Here is a 14,712-nt window from a genome sequence, read left to right as displayed (position 1 = left end):
GTAAGTGACCAAGAAAGCGGACCCGGCCACGCCTCCGCCGCTGGATGACGTCACCCCGCGCCGCCCTCCGCGGGCCGGGCCATCCTAGTTGACGCGACCATTGCGCAGCTGGCCTCTGCAGTGCTTCAGCGCACCCCTGGAGGCCTAGTGCGCTCGGTGAGAGAGCGGGAGCCTAGGACCGAGACGCGTGCGCAGTTCGGGGCGGACTCTGGGTAGCCGGCTGCGCGTGGCTGGGGAGGCGAGGCCGGATGCACCTCTGTTTGGGGGTCCTCAGGTAAGCGATCCATCCGGGGCAGGGGCACGGGAGTGGAACCCTCTGCCGGCAGTGTCCGGGTGAAAGAGACCCGGAGGCTCCTCTGCCTGCTGCGGGCCGGGGACTGGAGCGCGGGCTGCACCACCTCTTTCCTAGAGCCTTAAATTCTTTTTGCAGTTTTGCCACCTGCTCCATCGGGGGCGCTGGGAGGCGCGACAGCCCAGGGATACCTGCAGCACCTCTAGCCAGACTTAACCCAGCCTCTTGATTGCTTGCAGGGGGTTGATAATAACGCTGAAAGCTAGAGCATTAATTCACGATGGAAGGCGGCGGTTAATAGAGGCTCGGGTGCTGTCGTGCGGGTCCTTTCTGGCGTCTGAGACTTTTTCGTGGAGGTGGTGTCCTCTGTGCTTCTCCATCTAACGTGGTGTTTTAACGTGGCTTTCTTTCCCGTTAACGATGATCTCCGTGGAGACAGTGGCTGCCTGAGTAATCTTCAGATCCCAGCACTTAGCAAGTGCCCAGTCGGTGTTGGATGTAGGCCACAAACCGGATCGTAAAGAATTCAACAGCATATTGACAGCCACAGCCACGGCGCTAACCAATGAATAGATCAATATGAAGAGTAAGCAGAAAGGCAGCAAAGACAGTTTTCCAGCTCGGGGACATGGCGTAGAAATGGCCTGTCCCGAAATAGTGGGAACTGTCATTTGGGGGAAGAATAGCAAGTTCTTTGCTTTCCAGGTCGCATTTGATGTGCATGTGAGACTTGCTTGTGATATTATCAGGAGGTTAAAAATGTGGGTTTAGTGGTCAGTTTGGGCTAATTCAGTCGGGGCTAGGCATTTAGGCCTAATCAGCGTATTCGTGATCTACCTGGTACATGTAATCATGCATATGATGTCTAGCCAAGAGGTGGATAGTTGAAGGGACAAGGGAAGAAAATGAAGGAGTTGTCAGAAAATTTAAGAGAGAATTCACTATTGACCTTTGGTGTGGAGGAATCTTTAGTACATTCAAGGACTGAGAAAAGTTTGAATCAGTAGAGGCAGGAAGTTTGGAGGTTGCAGATGTCAGAGAAAGAGTATCAATAGGCCTAGGTCCTGTGGCAATGTGGAGGATGTTCCTTTCCTACCCTGGAAGGAAGTGGACGGAAGTCTTCCTTTAAGAAGATAAGGGAATAAGGCTGATGGGTGTCAAATTTCAAAGAAACTAGTTTTGAGGCGTTTTTATGATGTTTAAAGATGAAAAACGCGGCCAGGCATGGTGGCTCACGCCTGTAATCCCAGCACTTTGGGAGGCAGAGGCGAGTGGATCACTTGAGGTCAGGAGTTCAAGAACAGCCTGGCCAACATGGTGAAACCCTGTCTCTACTAAAAATACAAAAATTAGCTGGGCATGGTGCCGGGCGCATGAAATCCCAGCTACTCGGGAGGCTGAGGCAGGAGAATCGTTTGAACCCGGGAGGCAGAGGTTGCGGTGAGCCGAGATCACGGCCATTGAACTCCAGCCTGGGCAGTAAGAGTGAAACTCTGTCTCAAAAAAAAAAAAAAAAAAAAAAAAAAAAAAAACCAACCTGCATGATATGTTAGAGGTTTCAAGTAATTTCTAGAAGTTTTTGAATATAATTGTCACCAAAACTTACTAAAATCATTGTCTGCCTTGATTTCCTCACTTCCGTCATATATAAACTTACCTTCCTCTTATCCCACATTATATATTATATAATTCCTATTATATGTGACATTATCTTCTCTGTACTATTAGGATTGATTCATCTTTATTCTTTCTGTGTCATACATATGTGGGGTGCCAAGATGAGAGAATTTTCCTTGGATTAAAGTGACAATGAGGCCAGTATGGTCCTTGTAATTGCTACCCCAACATAACTTAGGGACTTACAATCATAAGCCTTAAAGGGATCTGAATATAAATAACTAGCACAGCAACATTTTTTTTTCCCTACTTAGGTAATGTTATGCATTTAAGCAAGTCTGATTTTGCCAGACCAAAGTAGACATTCTGTTTAGCACTCTTTTCTCACGTTTTCTATTGTCCTGGGAAAAGCCTGGCCAGAAGAACAAAGTTACTGGAAGTAGTTATGTCAGATCATCAAGGTCCTTGAAATGTTGGTCATCATTTTCAAGTAAATTGTTGTCATGTCCCAGTATTTTATCTTCTCCTTTAGAACAATAAATGCTTTTCTATCTTTGATTTCATTTTTTTAATGAATGTATAAAGCCAGTTTATAAATGAATAGACCTGGTGAATATTAAAGTTGTTTCAGATTCTCTTCAACTGCCAGTATATAAACATGGATTTTCAAATAGTGCTAATCAGTGGGATACCCCTTTGTTTTTCCTTATGATTTTATAAAGATGTCCTAACATGCAAAAATAGAACGTTTCCCCATTCATTTGTTCTTTCACCTTTCCCAAAGGAATAACTGATATTACATCTTTTTAAAGATGAGAATCTAAAGTTGAGAATCTTGCCTCTCCTGAAAAGTGAGAACATAAAATAGGTTTGAGAATTCCTAATTTGTAGACCATAACTGTATAGAGTGGGTCAGGCTGCTGCTATAACCCACACGTGGATGTGTACTCAGAGAGCTAAGTTTTTTCTTTTCTTGGCTGTTCTGATTCTAACTACCACTTCTTCACCCCCTGAATCATTTCACTTAAATAAATATGGTCATTTATCACTATGAAGCTATTTCTTTCTCTCTCAGGGATTAATGGTTCATCAAGGGATAGTTGTACTCGTCTCGTGGGAATCACTTCATCATGCGAAATCTGAAATTATTTCGGACCCTGGAATTCAGGGATATTCAAGGCCCAGGGAAACCTCAGTGCTTCTCTCTCCGAACTGAACAGGGGACAGTGCTCATTGGTTCAGAACATGGACTGATAGAAGTAGACCCTGTCTCAAGAGAAGTAAGTTACTGATGGAGAATGCTAGCAGATGGATCTGACCCTTGATTTGTCTTCTTCCAAATTTCTTTCCCCACATAGTCTTTCTTTACATCGTACTGAATTTATATCCTCCCAAATAAACATCCTTTGCTTCATGTATGTGCCATGTTAGACATAGGTTAAATAGTAACCCTTCTTTAACTCTGCTACTGTTTTAACCTAAGTCAGTAAAACTCTGACTTTACTTTTTGAGTGGGTTCCCTACTTTTTACCCTTTTTGTCATGCAAATTCTGTTTATAAGAGTGGTTCTTAATTGGGAATGAACATGAAAGTTGCCTGTGGAGCTTTCTAAAAGTTTGAGCCCACATTTCATGTCAACTAAATCAGAATCTTTAGTGTTGGCTGCTAACTATATGTGCTTTAAAAACCTCTGTGGGTTGGTTTTCATATGGTCCCTTGATTATATTCTTCTACTAATACATTTTAGGCAGCTACATCCTTTAGTGCCTTTTCCCTGTACTGTAGCAATCTTAGAAAAACATAGTTATTAGCATCATGTTTTATTGGGCATTTTTAAAGAGACCAGACTTCTTATTTTTGTTTTTATCTTTGTTTGGCAAGGTCATATTACCTATTTTTCTTGTTAAAGATGACAGAGTAGTGATATTTCTTAAATGAAAGTTTGGGTTTTCATCTGGAAAAAACATTTTCTAAAGCTTTTATATAATTAAAGAAGCATTAGGCCGGGCGTGGTGGCTCACGCCTGTAATCCCAGCACTTTGGGATGCCGAAGCAGGCGGATCATGAGGTCAGGAGATCGAGACCATCCTGGCTAACATGGTGAAATCCCGTCTCTACTAAAAATACAAAAAATTAGCTGGTCGTGGTGGTGGGCGCCTGTAGTCCCAGCTACTCGGGAGGCTGAGGCAGGAGAATGGCGTGAACCTGGGAGGCAGAGCTTGCAGTGAGCTGAGATTGTGCCACTGCACTCCAGCCTGGGCGACAGAGCGAGACTCCGTCTCAAATAAATAAATAAAATAAATAAAATTTAAAAAATAAAAATAATAAAAGAAGCATTAAAAAGTATTTTATTTCTGGAAATGTTATCAATTATTCTTGAAAGTAGACTGGGTTAATTTGCTTATGTGTTTACTTTGGTGAAAGGTGAAAAATGAAGTTTCTTTGGTAGCAGAAGGCTTTCTCCCAGAGGATGGAAGTGGCCGCATTGTTGGTGTTCAGGACTTGCTGGATCAGGAGTCTGTGTGTGTGGCCACAGCCTCTGGAGACGTCATAGTCTTTAGTCTCAGCACACAACAGGTAAGTGGAAGAGTCCAGTGAGTGGGGAGTCTCAAGCATCCTCAAATAGGTTACTTGGTATTTGTGGAAGTTTTCAAATCAGTTGCCATAATATTTAACCTTTTGCAAATTAGTATTTGCATTATATATTTCTTTATTTAAAAAATTGTTAACATGGCTTTAGCTGTATTTTAAGATTCTTCTAAAACTCAGTTTTGTCTGCTGCATCTTTTAATCAGAATAATCAGAACATTCCAAATGAGAATATATTTTTTTAAAAGTTAAAACTGGCTATTCTTGTGTGGTGTAGATCACCTCTTATCAGACCCTCATCCTGAGTTGCAACCTTTGTTTCTCAATTTAGGAAGTCTTTGAATGTTTATCTGACATAGATTTTCTGTTGTGGATGTTGATTGGCTAACTTTAGAGTCCCTGAACTCTAGGCACTGAAGTAATACATTATCATTACCTGCATATTTGATGACTGCCAGGAGAGCTAGACTTCAAGCAATTGCTTCTTTCTCTGCTCTAGTATGTAGTTGAGTTTCAAATTTCTATCCTCACCTTCTTAACAGCAAGGGTTTCAAATTACACTTGCCTGATTCTTTAAATCTTCTTTGATTACTTCATTAGTTGTGACCTCCTTAACATTGATTGTGTCACAGAAGTTAGAGTATTACTAATAGTAGGATAATAGTAACAGCTTACATTTATTAACTGTTTACCATGTGCCTGGCACTTTTTAAAGTGCTTTTCATGCAAATTTATTTAATCTTCACTATGACCTTATGTGGTAGGTTGTTGTTTCCTATTCTTCAGAAGAGGCAGTTGAGGCACAGAGTGCTTAGGTGATTAGACCGGGGTCACACAGTAATCAAATGGAGTTTGACCCTAGCAGTCTAAATCTGGTACCTTTGCTCTTAACCATTCCGTTTAGTACAATCATAAACCTTACTCTCAGTTCATGGTGGGAAATATCAAACCTGTCATGCCCAGCTTAATTGGTTTTTCTCATATTTAAGTGATAGATGCTTTTACTTTCAAAACATTTTGTAGCATTGTTTCCTGGTTACTGAGCTCTTCCAGTCTATTTATCTTCATTTAATGGTGCTGATTCTACCCTTTAGTGGCTTCTCAATTGTCTGGAAGGCAGAGCCCATGTTCCTTATTGTGTCTTATAAGCCCTTTCACTATCTGTTCCCCACATTCCTTTATAGCCCCATCCCCACATTGTTCCCATGTGTACGTATACTTTATGTTTTAGTTGCAGCTGATTTTTAACTGCTCTTTTTTTCTGGCTTTGTGCCTCTACACTGTGTTTTCTTCCTGGTCTCGTTCCTGTCCTTATTACCACTCTTTGAAACACGTCAGAAAAACTTTTTGTGGACTCTGGGCCACTTGTCATTCTCTGTGCTGAGATGCACTTTGCTTTCCAGAGATCTTGGTCATTGCTGTCATCTTCTGTAGAGTCATCTTTTATCTCCCTCATGAGACAGCTCTGGGAAGAAAGAGATTTATTTCTAATCCCTGTGCCCAATAACAGGTCTATTCTCTTGATATCCATTACTGAAGAACTGTGTGTTGAATAAGTTCTTGTTTTAATTTTTTAATTTAAATTTTTAATTTTTGTGGGTATATAGTAAGTACATATATTTATGGGCTTGGCTATATGAGTTGCTCTGATACAAGCATGCAGTGCAAAATAGCCACATCATGGAGAATGGGATATCCATCCCATCAAGCGTTTATCCTTTGTGTTACAAACAATCCAATTACAGTCTTCTAGTTATTTTAAAATGTGCAATTACTATTGACTATAGTTACCCTGTTGTGCTATCAAATAACAGGTCTTATTTATTCTGTCTATTTTTTTTGTACCTATTAACCATTCCAACTTCCCTCAGCCCCCTCACTACCCTTCCCAGCCTCTGGTAACCATCCTTCTATTCTCTGTGTCCATGAGTTCAATTGTTTTGATTTTTAGATCCCACAAATAAGTGAGAACATACGATGTTTGTCTTTTTGTGCCTGGTTTATTTCGCTTAATGTAATCATCTCCAGTTCCATCCATGTTGTTGCAGATGACAGGATCTTATTCTTTTTTTATGGCTGAGTAGTACTCCATTGTGTATAGTACCACAATTTCTTTATCCAGTCATCCGTTGATGGACACAGGTTGCTTCCAAATCTTAGCTGTTGTGAACAGAGCTGCAACAAACATGAGAGTGCAGATCTCTCTTTCATATACTGATGTTCTTTCTTTTTGTTTTTTTAATTGTTTTGATTGAAGTTGCAGTCAATTTTTACTAAGATGCTAGTGTTTTGAGTCTCTCTTTTCAATTTTCTGTCTCAGCTGGAGTGTGTTGGGAGTGTAGCCAGTGGTATCTCTGTCATGAGTTGGAGTCCTGACCAAGAGCTGGTGCTTCTTGCCACAGGTAAGCTTGTTACTGGTGGCTCACTCGCTTTTCTAAAACGTTACTCCAGGTGTCTTTCAGGCTTCATCAGTTTTGGGCTGCTTGAATTTCAAAAAATTTCTTTGAACCAGTATAATACCAATATTATACTGTAGAGTGAATTTATTTTTATTTTTTTATTTTTTTGGTGACTGAAGTTTTACCTCTTAGTCTATCATCATAAAAAGTTGTTTCATATAACTTTCTCAGTTTTTGGGAGTAAGAAACAAAGTCATAAAACTTGGGGAGGCTGCTAAGTCCCCAGTTAGAGTTAAAAATGTCAGCAATATATATTTTAACTCATTCTAAGAGTTGCTGTATGAATACATTCTAAAAGCCCTTCTTGGGTTCTGTTGCTGTTTTTCCCCTTTAAGTCTCATCATTCCAGATGAGTTTAGTAAACAAGCTCCATTGATGACATATATATTTAGAGGTATCTTGGGGACAGGGAGTGTTGAAGTTAGTGGAGGAGGGCTTTGTGGACTTTTATGTTCAACTGTACACACATTAATAGCGGAGCATAAGCACCAGGTGACTCATCTAGGCAAAGCTGTTTGGGGTTTTTTTTTGGTCATTGTTGATTGTTTTTTTAAGTCAAAGCATTTTGGATGAATTCTCTCCGCTTTGTTCAGACTAACTCCAGCTCCTTAGCTTACAGTGCCATAGGTACTTACGGAATGGCAAATTTGTTATGTGGAAACAAAATCATTTTTGTTTGTGTTTCTCTAAGGTCAACAGACCCTGATTATGATGACAAAAGATTTTGAGCCAATCATGGAGCAGCAGATCCACCAGGATGATTTTGGTGAAAGTGAGTATAGGTTTGTTTGCAACATTTTGTGACCTACGTTTCTTCCCATTTTTGACCATTTCCTTGTACACTAATAGCCATGTCATTAGGCCAAAGAACTGTGAAGGTTAAACCCCCAGTTATTAAATGTCTATTAGCTCAGTTCCTTCAGCCCATCCCAAATCTTAAAAGGCCTACTGGTGCCTCTCCAGGTCTGAGGGTTGGCTTTGTCAATAACCTGGAAAATATAAACCAATGTTTAAGGTCACTTAGATAGTTATTACCCAAACCCTGGAAAAGTCTTAGGCTGGGTCTTCAGTGAAAGGGACTGTACAAGCTAGAATAAAGGTAGTATTTCCGGGATACAGTTTTAGGGAGAAGAAAAGAAAAATGGGATAGAAGGCTGGTTTTTGTTCCTACTGATTAGATCCAATCTGCATTTCCATGGGAACAATCAGATTATTTTCTTGCCAAAATCTAGCCAAGGTCATCTGGGCATTAAGGCTATGGGAGTATTGAAGGGCAGTGCAGAAGAAGAGAGATGTTTATTAAGTATAAGCTTTGGCCATCTTGAAGTCATCAAATAACTGGCCTGATTGAAGAGGGATGGGGAAGAAGATATTCCAACTTCTGTTAAGGTCTAACTTCCTGCCTTCTTGCTCCATCAACTCTGAGAAATTATTTAGACAACTTCTACCCATTTGTTTACAAATAATGTATTTGTTCAGAAGTGATTTTGGAGGACTGGGCACAGTGGCTCATGCCTATAATCCCAGCACATTTGAAGGATGAGGCAGGAGGATTGCTTGAGCCCAGGAGTTTGATACTAGCCTGGGCAACATAGGGAGACCTAGCGTCTACAAAAAATTTAAAAATTACCTGGCATGTTAGTATCAGCACAGTAATGACATGATGTACAGGTATTAGGGTAGCATAAGGGAAGGAAACCAGTAACTGGAGAGGGATGATTTCCCCAAGGAAGCTGATTTGAGCTGAGTCTCAGCTGAATCGATGTTGGGTAGGTGAGGGATAAGGATGGGGAGTGGTCAGCTGAATTGGTGTTGGGTAGGTGAGAGATAAGGGTAGGGAACAGTCCAAGCAAGTGAATGTGTCCATTTCAAGGGAAGGTTATTTCATAGAAACATTATAGGTTACTCAGGGAACTGTGAGTAAGTCAGCATTGCCGAAGTGGCAGGATGTGAGTGTAGAATGAAATGAATGGGACAGATTTGATTGAGTTTGTAGTGGGGGATTTGGACATTGATCAGCCGTTACAAGTTTTGATGATAAGAGGTTTAAAGAGATTTATCTACTAGAAAGATGGCTTGTGATGGCCATGTTGTTTTTGTGTATGGACAGGAAAGAGACTAGAGGCAGGATGATCAGGTAAGAGGTTGCTGCAGGAATCCAGATGACAGATAAGGAAGGTTTATGTGCGGCTGGAAGCAGGAATGATTCAGGAGAAACTTGAATCTCAATGAGGATGGGAGTACATTTTTTAGAATTAGCTAAAAAACTTTTTTAGAATATACGTGCATGGTTCCCCTTCTGCCCTAGGCCAGTTTGAGAAATACCAGTTTAGAAAGTGAAATAAATAGGCTTTGCGTATGTAAGGTGAATAAGAAAAAGTTGAGCAGGACTCCAGCCAGAACCTCAGGTGATGGGAATAAAGATGCCAGTAACTGAGAGGGAAGATGGGGAAGTGCTGGTCTGTAAGGGGTGGGTGGTGAGATCTGTTTTGGATTTGTTGAAGGACCATATGGGATTGCCATGTGGAGTAGGCAAATACAAGGCTGAAACTCAGAAAAGGCCAGAGCTATGGACTGAGAGTGGTGGGTATGTAGGAAATTCTGACAATTTTGGGAACAGATGGACTTGCTCAGAGAGCAGATGCTGTACAGGAAGAGTCTGGAATCCAGGGTGGAACTCTGGGTCATCCAGCTTTGAGGACAGTCAGAGAGAGAGTAAGAGCACACATTACACTTTGGGATGGGAAAGTACTCTGGGCCTGGTGTTTCCCACCGACTTTTCCACAAAAATCCTAATGCAGTAAATCAAAGGAAATGTAGTCCAAGTTAAGGTCTTAGGTCTCAGAAATGTGTTTCTCAGTACAAAAATAAAAAAAAGAATCATTCTGTGGAGTGTTGAATATTTTTCCTCTATTCTGGGGTCAGTAAACTTGTTCTGAAAAGGGGCTAGGTCATAAATATGTTCAGCTTTGCAGGCTATATGATCTATGTTGCAACTACTCAATTCTAATGTTGAGGTGTGAAAGTTATACACGATACATAAGCACGGCTATGGTCCAGTAAACGTTTGTTTGTAAAAGCAGATGTAGGCTGTAGTTTTGTAAATCCCTGCTATAACCCCATCATTTCTTGTCTTCCACTGGAGAAGTTCTCTTTCTTCACTCCTTGGTCCTTAATCTTTCTGTGGAAACTTGCAGATAGAAGCCTGGGGGTTTGCACCAGGATAGTCACTACCATTTGTATGCAGCAGCAAGTTATGCTTTGAGGTACTGTAGTGCTTGGATGTGAGCAGACAGGAAATGGTCATATGGACCATGATTTATAGGAATTGCAAACAGCCCTGCTTCATCAGAATCAGAATCAATGGCAGGAGAAAAGTATTGGGTCCTGGATTGGGTGATGCTTTCAGGACCATCTTTATTGTGCCTCTTGCAGATGGATCCTACCTCTGGGAACAGAAGCGTTGTGTTGTTTCAGCAACTCTGCCTTTATAGTTTATGTAAGAGAAGCATTATGATCTAGAAAGAACACCAGTCAGCCTGGAAGGCAGAAGACCTGTGTTCTAACTGTGGGCTCCACCGTTAGGGAGGGTCTCAATATCTTAAGCCTATGTGAGGAGCTACTTTGTGACCTGCAGCCCCTCTATCACCAGTGAGGAGCCTGCAATCAGAATTTTATTCCCAGTTCTCGTCTTGGAGTTTTATGTTCCGGACATATTTTGTAAACTCTTCATGTTTCATTCTTCTTACTTATAAGGTGAGGGTGAGATCCCTGACTTGTGTCATCTAAGAAACTTGGCAAGTAAGTTATAAGATGGCAGTAAAATGCTTTCCAGAATAAGGAAGTGCATTTTAAATTCTTCAAAATCATTGCTGCATATAATATGAAACGGGTTTTGTTTATTTGTTTGTTTTGACATGGGGGTCTCGCTGTGTTACCTGGGCTAGAGAGTGCAATAGTGCAATCATGGCTCACTGCAGCTTTGAACTCCTGGGTTCAAGTGATCTTCCTACTTCAGTCTCCTGAGTAGCTGGGAGCACAGGTGTGTGCCATCGTGTCCAGCTAATTTTGTGTACTTTTTGTAGAAATGGGGGTCTCCCTCTGTTGCCCAGGCTGGTCTTGAACTCCTGGACTCAAGTGATCCATCTACCTCAGCCTCCCAAAATGTTGGGACTATAGGCATGAGCCACCACACCCAGCCTGAAACATAGGTTTCTCAAATACTGACTGCTGGTCAATTTATTGAGAGGTCTTAGAGGACCCGAGTAATTGCCAGTGACTGACTTCATGAAGAATAGCGTGAAACTTTTTGTTTCATTTCATGCAGCTTATTGGTTGTCTTGCCAATTGTTCCGTAGGCAAGTTTATCACTGTTGGATGGGGCAGGAAGGAGACACAGTTCCATGGATCAGAAGGCAGACAAGCAGCTTTTCAGATGCAAATGGTAAGTTTGTGGTTTGATGGATAAAGAGCCTTGACTGGAACAAATGTAAGTTTGCCACCCACCAGGAATTCTGTTGTGTCCACTTAGATGCCAGTAATGAACAGTTCTCTTCTGCTTTAGTAAAACTGCCTAGAGCCTTCAGGAAATGAGTCCCCTTAGAAAGATCCTTTTTTTCCTTGTTATTGCCAAGTTGCTTTGTGATTTATTATCACGGTAGCAAATAATTAGAACCAATATTCATCATCCAGTTCAAAAAATAAAACATCACAGACAAAGGAAATCCCTTGTGTATCCCGTCCCGATGTCCCTCGCCTTCCTCCCCGGAGAGAGCTGCCATCCTTCATTCACATGCATGTTCTCATACTTCTCCCATATATGTGTATGTTAGATATTTTTCTTATTCTGTCGGATGAAAGTCTTTGTTTTCCTTACTTCTGGATTAGAAAATTCTAAAGACCATATAATGATGTCTCGATGACTCAAGGCAGTATTTCTTAAATCTTCTAATGTAGGCAGCCCCTGAAGGCAGAGGTATGTGGACCCAAGAAGAGTGCAAACTCTTGGGGCACCTGGGGAAGTAGTGTGCATGTCACATTAAATTCATTTAAACTCTTATATTTTATTTTAATATGTACAATATGAATATTTTTTTAAAATATGAACTGAAAAGTATTACCCTTGAGTAAAATTAATGCCCCAAGAAGGTGTGCCATATTTACCCTCTGGCATACTGCCAGGTACCCCCAGGAGCAGTGTATGTCTCTGTTAGAAAAGTACAGATTACGTTATCCTCATAACATTTAGAAGCTATGAGACCTTGGCAGGGAAGTTTCCTAACGTTTCTGAGCCTCGGTATTCTCTGTAAAGTGGACAACATAATGTCTCCTTACAAGGGTTGAGATGAGTGGGTAATAACATAAAAAACAGCTACCACAGCATCAGCACAGCGTAGGCACTCAAATAGTAGTTGCTGCTCTTATTTTAGTAGACAAATAACTTTTGAAACTTTTTTTTTTTAAAAGCATAGTTTTATTTCAAAACAACTATGTAGTGAGTAAAATATGCATGGGGTCTAATTTAACATTCTGAAGGCTGTTGACTTATTAGAATAGTAAAGGATTATTAGAGGGCGGAAACATAGAGTAAGTGTTCTCAGACACAGCCTTGTTTCTTTGGGGTGATCCACTACACATGCCCAGCTTTGGACGAGTGGTTTTCTTGTCCCCCTGATTTTTAAGTGATTTTTTTTTTTGGCCGAAGGACTTAAAAGGTATCCATGACTAAACAGAAACTTGACCAAGTAAATAGTTGGTGCAATCTGAATATTCTTTCTTGCTGCAAGCAACAAGTAAATTATGTTACAACTTTCTTTTTTTTTTCTTTTTCTTTTTTTTTTTTTTTTTTGAGACGGAGTCTCGCTCTGTCACCCGAGCTGGAGTACAGTGGTGTGATCTCAGCTTACGGCAACCTCCACCTCCCACGTTCACGCCATTCTCCTGCCTCAGCCTGCCGAGTAGCTGGGACCACAGGTGCCTGCCACCACGCCTGGCTAATTTTTTGTATTTTTAGTAGAGACGGGGTTTCACCGTGTTAGCCAGGGTGGTCTCAGTCTCCTGACCTCGTGATCCGCCCGCCTCAGCCTCCCAAAGTGCTGAGATTACAGGTGTGAGCCACCACGCCCGGCAGCTTTCTAAAACCATATGTTTTCGATTTAAAAGTAGTACTTTACTCATACATGTTATGACATGGATAAACCCCATAAAGATTATGCTAAGTGAAAGAAGCCAGTCATAAAAGATCGCATATAGTATGATCCCATTTGTATGAAGTTCCCAGAAGGGGCAAATCCACAGAGGCAGAAAGTAGAGTAGAGGTTGCGTAGGGCTGCGGGGCAGGGTAGGGAAGGAGTGACTGCTAATGGATATGGGGTTTCTTTTTGGGATGATGAAAATGCTCAAAATTCAGATTACGGTGATAGCTGTTCAACTTTGTAAATATACTTTAAAAACAATGATTCTTACCACTGAGTTGAAACAAACAAAAAAAACCATTGTGTAATTCAAATGGGTGAACCTTCATGAAATGTAAATTATATCCCAGTAAAGATGTTTAAAAATAGTACTTTAAGGGAATCTATGGTAGTATTGAGAATAAGGCAGTTTTCCATACTTTGTTAAACTCTGGAGGAGATGACATTTTACTACTGGTACCTGCTAGAGTAAGACTTATCTAGTATTGCCAAAATTAGGATTTATTAGTGATATAGGATGATCCAGGTAATGGGGGAAAAAAACCCCGGGCATCCTATTATCTAATGTACTATCCAGTAAACTACTCTAGTTTTTTTTCATGAACTTTTTCTAAAGGCTTTCTAGGGCCTCGTCTTGGTTTGAAAGTTCACAGCTACCCTTCAGAAAAGAAAACAAAAATCCATGGAGTAGTCAGACGCAAGTACTCATGTGAGCATAATTTACTTTGATTTTTTAAGTTGTGTTGTTCTAGCCCTCAGTCTGTTCCCTGCCTGGGCTCTCCTAGTGCCCAGTAACACTGATTCAAGAGGTTGCATTTAGCTGGGCACGGTGGCTCACACCTGTAATCCCAGCAGTTAGGGAGGCCAAGGTGGGCGGGTCACCTGAGGTCAGGAGTTCGAGACCAGCATGTCCAACATGGCGAAATCCCATCTCTACTAAAAATACAACAGTTAACCAGGCATGGTGGCAGATGCCTGTAATCTCAGCTACTTGGGAGGCTAAGGCAGTAGAACTGCTTGTACCCGGGAGATGGAGGTTGCAGTGAGCCAAGATTACGCCACTGCACACCAGCCTGGGCAACAAAGCAAGACTCCCTCTCAAAAAAAAAAAAAAAAAAGTAGGTGAGAGAGAGGAATTGAGGAGGATATCAAGGGTTGGGCCTGAACAAATGGAAGCATAATTATATGTAGAAATTTCTATGAGCTACTCTTCTAGAATAGATGACTCAATAATACCCTGCTTGCCATCTACGTTGTCTGTCCTCAATTATTTCCAGTTCTATTTCATATAACGCCTATTTCAGGCCTTAACCCTTCACTAAAGGAGGTTTGGTTTCTATACCATAGGACAGTTTCATTGAGAATAAATTTGGTTAGGCTACCTATGTATTCCCTACGGTGCAGACTATAGTATAGTACTAGCAGAATTATTAGGCTGTTACTAGAATATGATGAAGAATGCCCGGGTGGTCATCTGTCTCCCACCCAGTAGAATTGGCTTCGGGATTGAGATACACGTGGTCCTGGAGGAGACGTTTCTTCCCGTCATGCTGCAGAATGA

The 14,712-nt window shown here is 41.2% G+C and overlaps 1 protein-coding gene across 1 annotated transcript in view; it reads left to right on the top strand.

The window, feature by feature from the left end:
• The first annotated feature begins 43 nt into the window (after window positions 1-43).
• The window catches only part of ELP1 (elongator acetyltransferase complex subunit 1), a 70,450-nt gene continuing 55,781 nt past the window's right edge, over window positions 44-14,712 (top strand). Inside the window, exons 1-6 of the mRNA XM_011740296.3 lie at window positions 44-274; window positions 2,985-3,189; window positions 4,334-4,486; window positions 6,819-6,900; window positions 7,649-7,729; window positions 11,316-11,401. Coding sequence (XP_011738598.2) covers window positions 3,040-3,189; window positions 4,334-4,486; window positions 6,819-6,900; window positions 7,649-7,729; window positions 11,316-11,401 — 552 coding nt within the window. The 5' untranslated portion in view covers window positions 44-274; window positions 2,985-3,039. The remainder of the gene's footprint in view (window positions 275-2,984; window positions 3,190-4,333; window positions 4,487-6,818; window positions 6,901-7,648; window positions 7,730-11,315; window positions 11,402-14,712) is intronic.

This window comes from Macaca nemestrina, chromosome 14 (assembly GCF_043159975.1).
Source record: "Macaca nemestrina isolate mMacNem1 chromosome 14, mMacNem.hap1, whole genome shotgun sequence".
NCBI classification, from domain to species: domain Eukaryota; kingdom Metazoa; phylum Chordata; class Mammalia; order Primates; family Cercopithecidae; genus Macaca; species Macaca nemestrina.
This window is presented reverse-complemented; position numbering and strand designations above follow the sequence as displayed.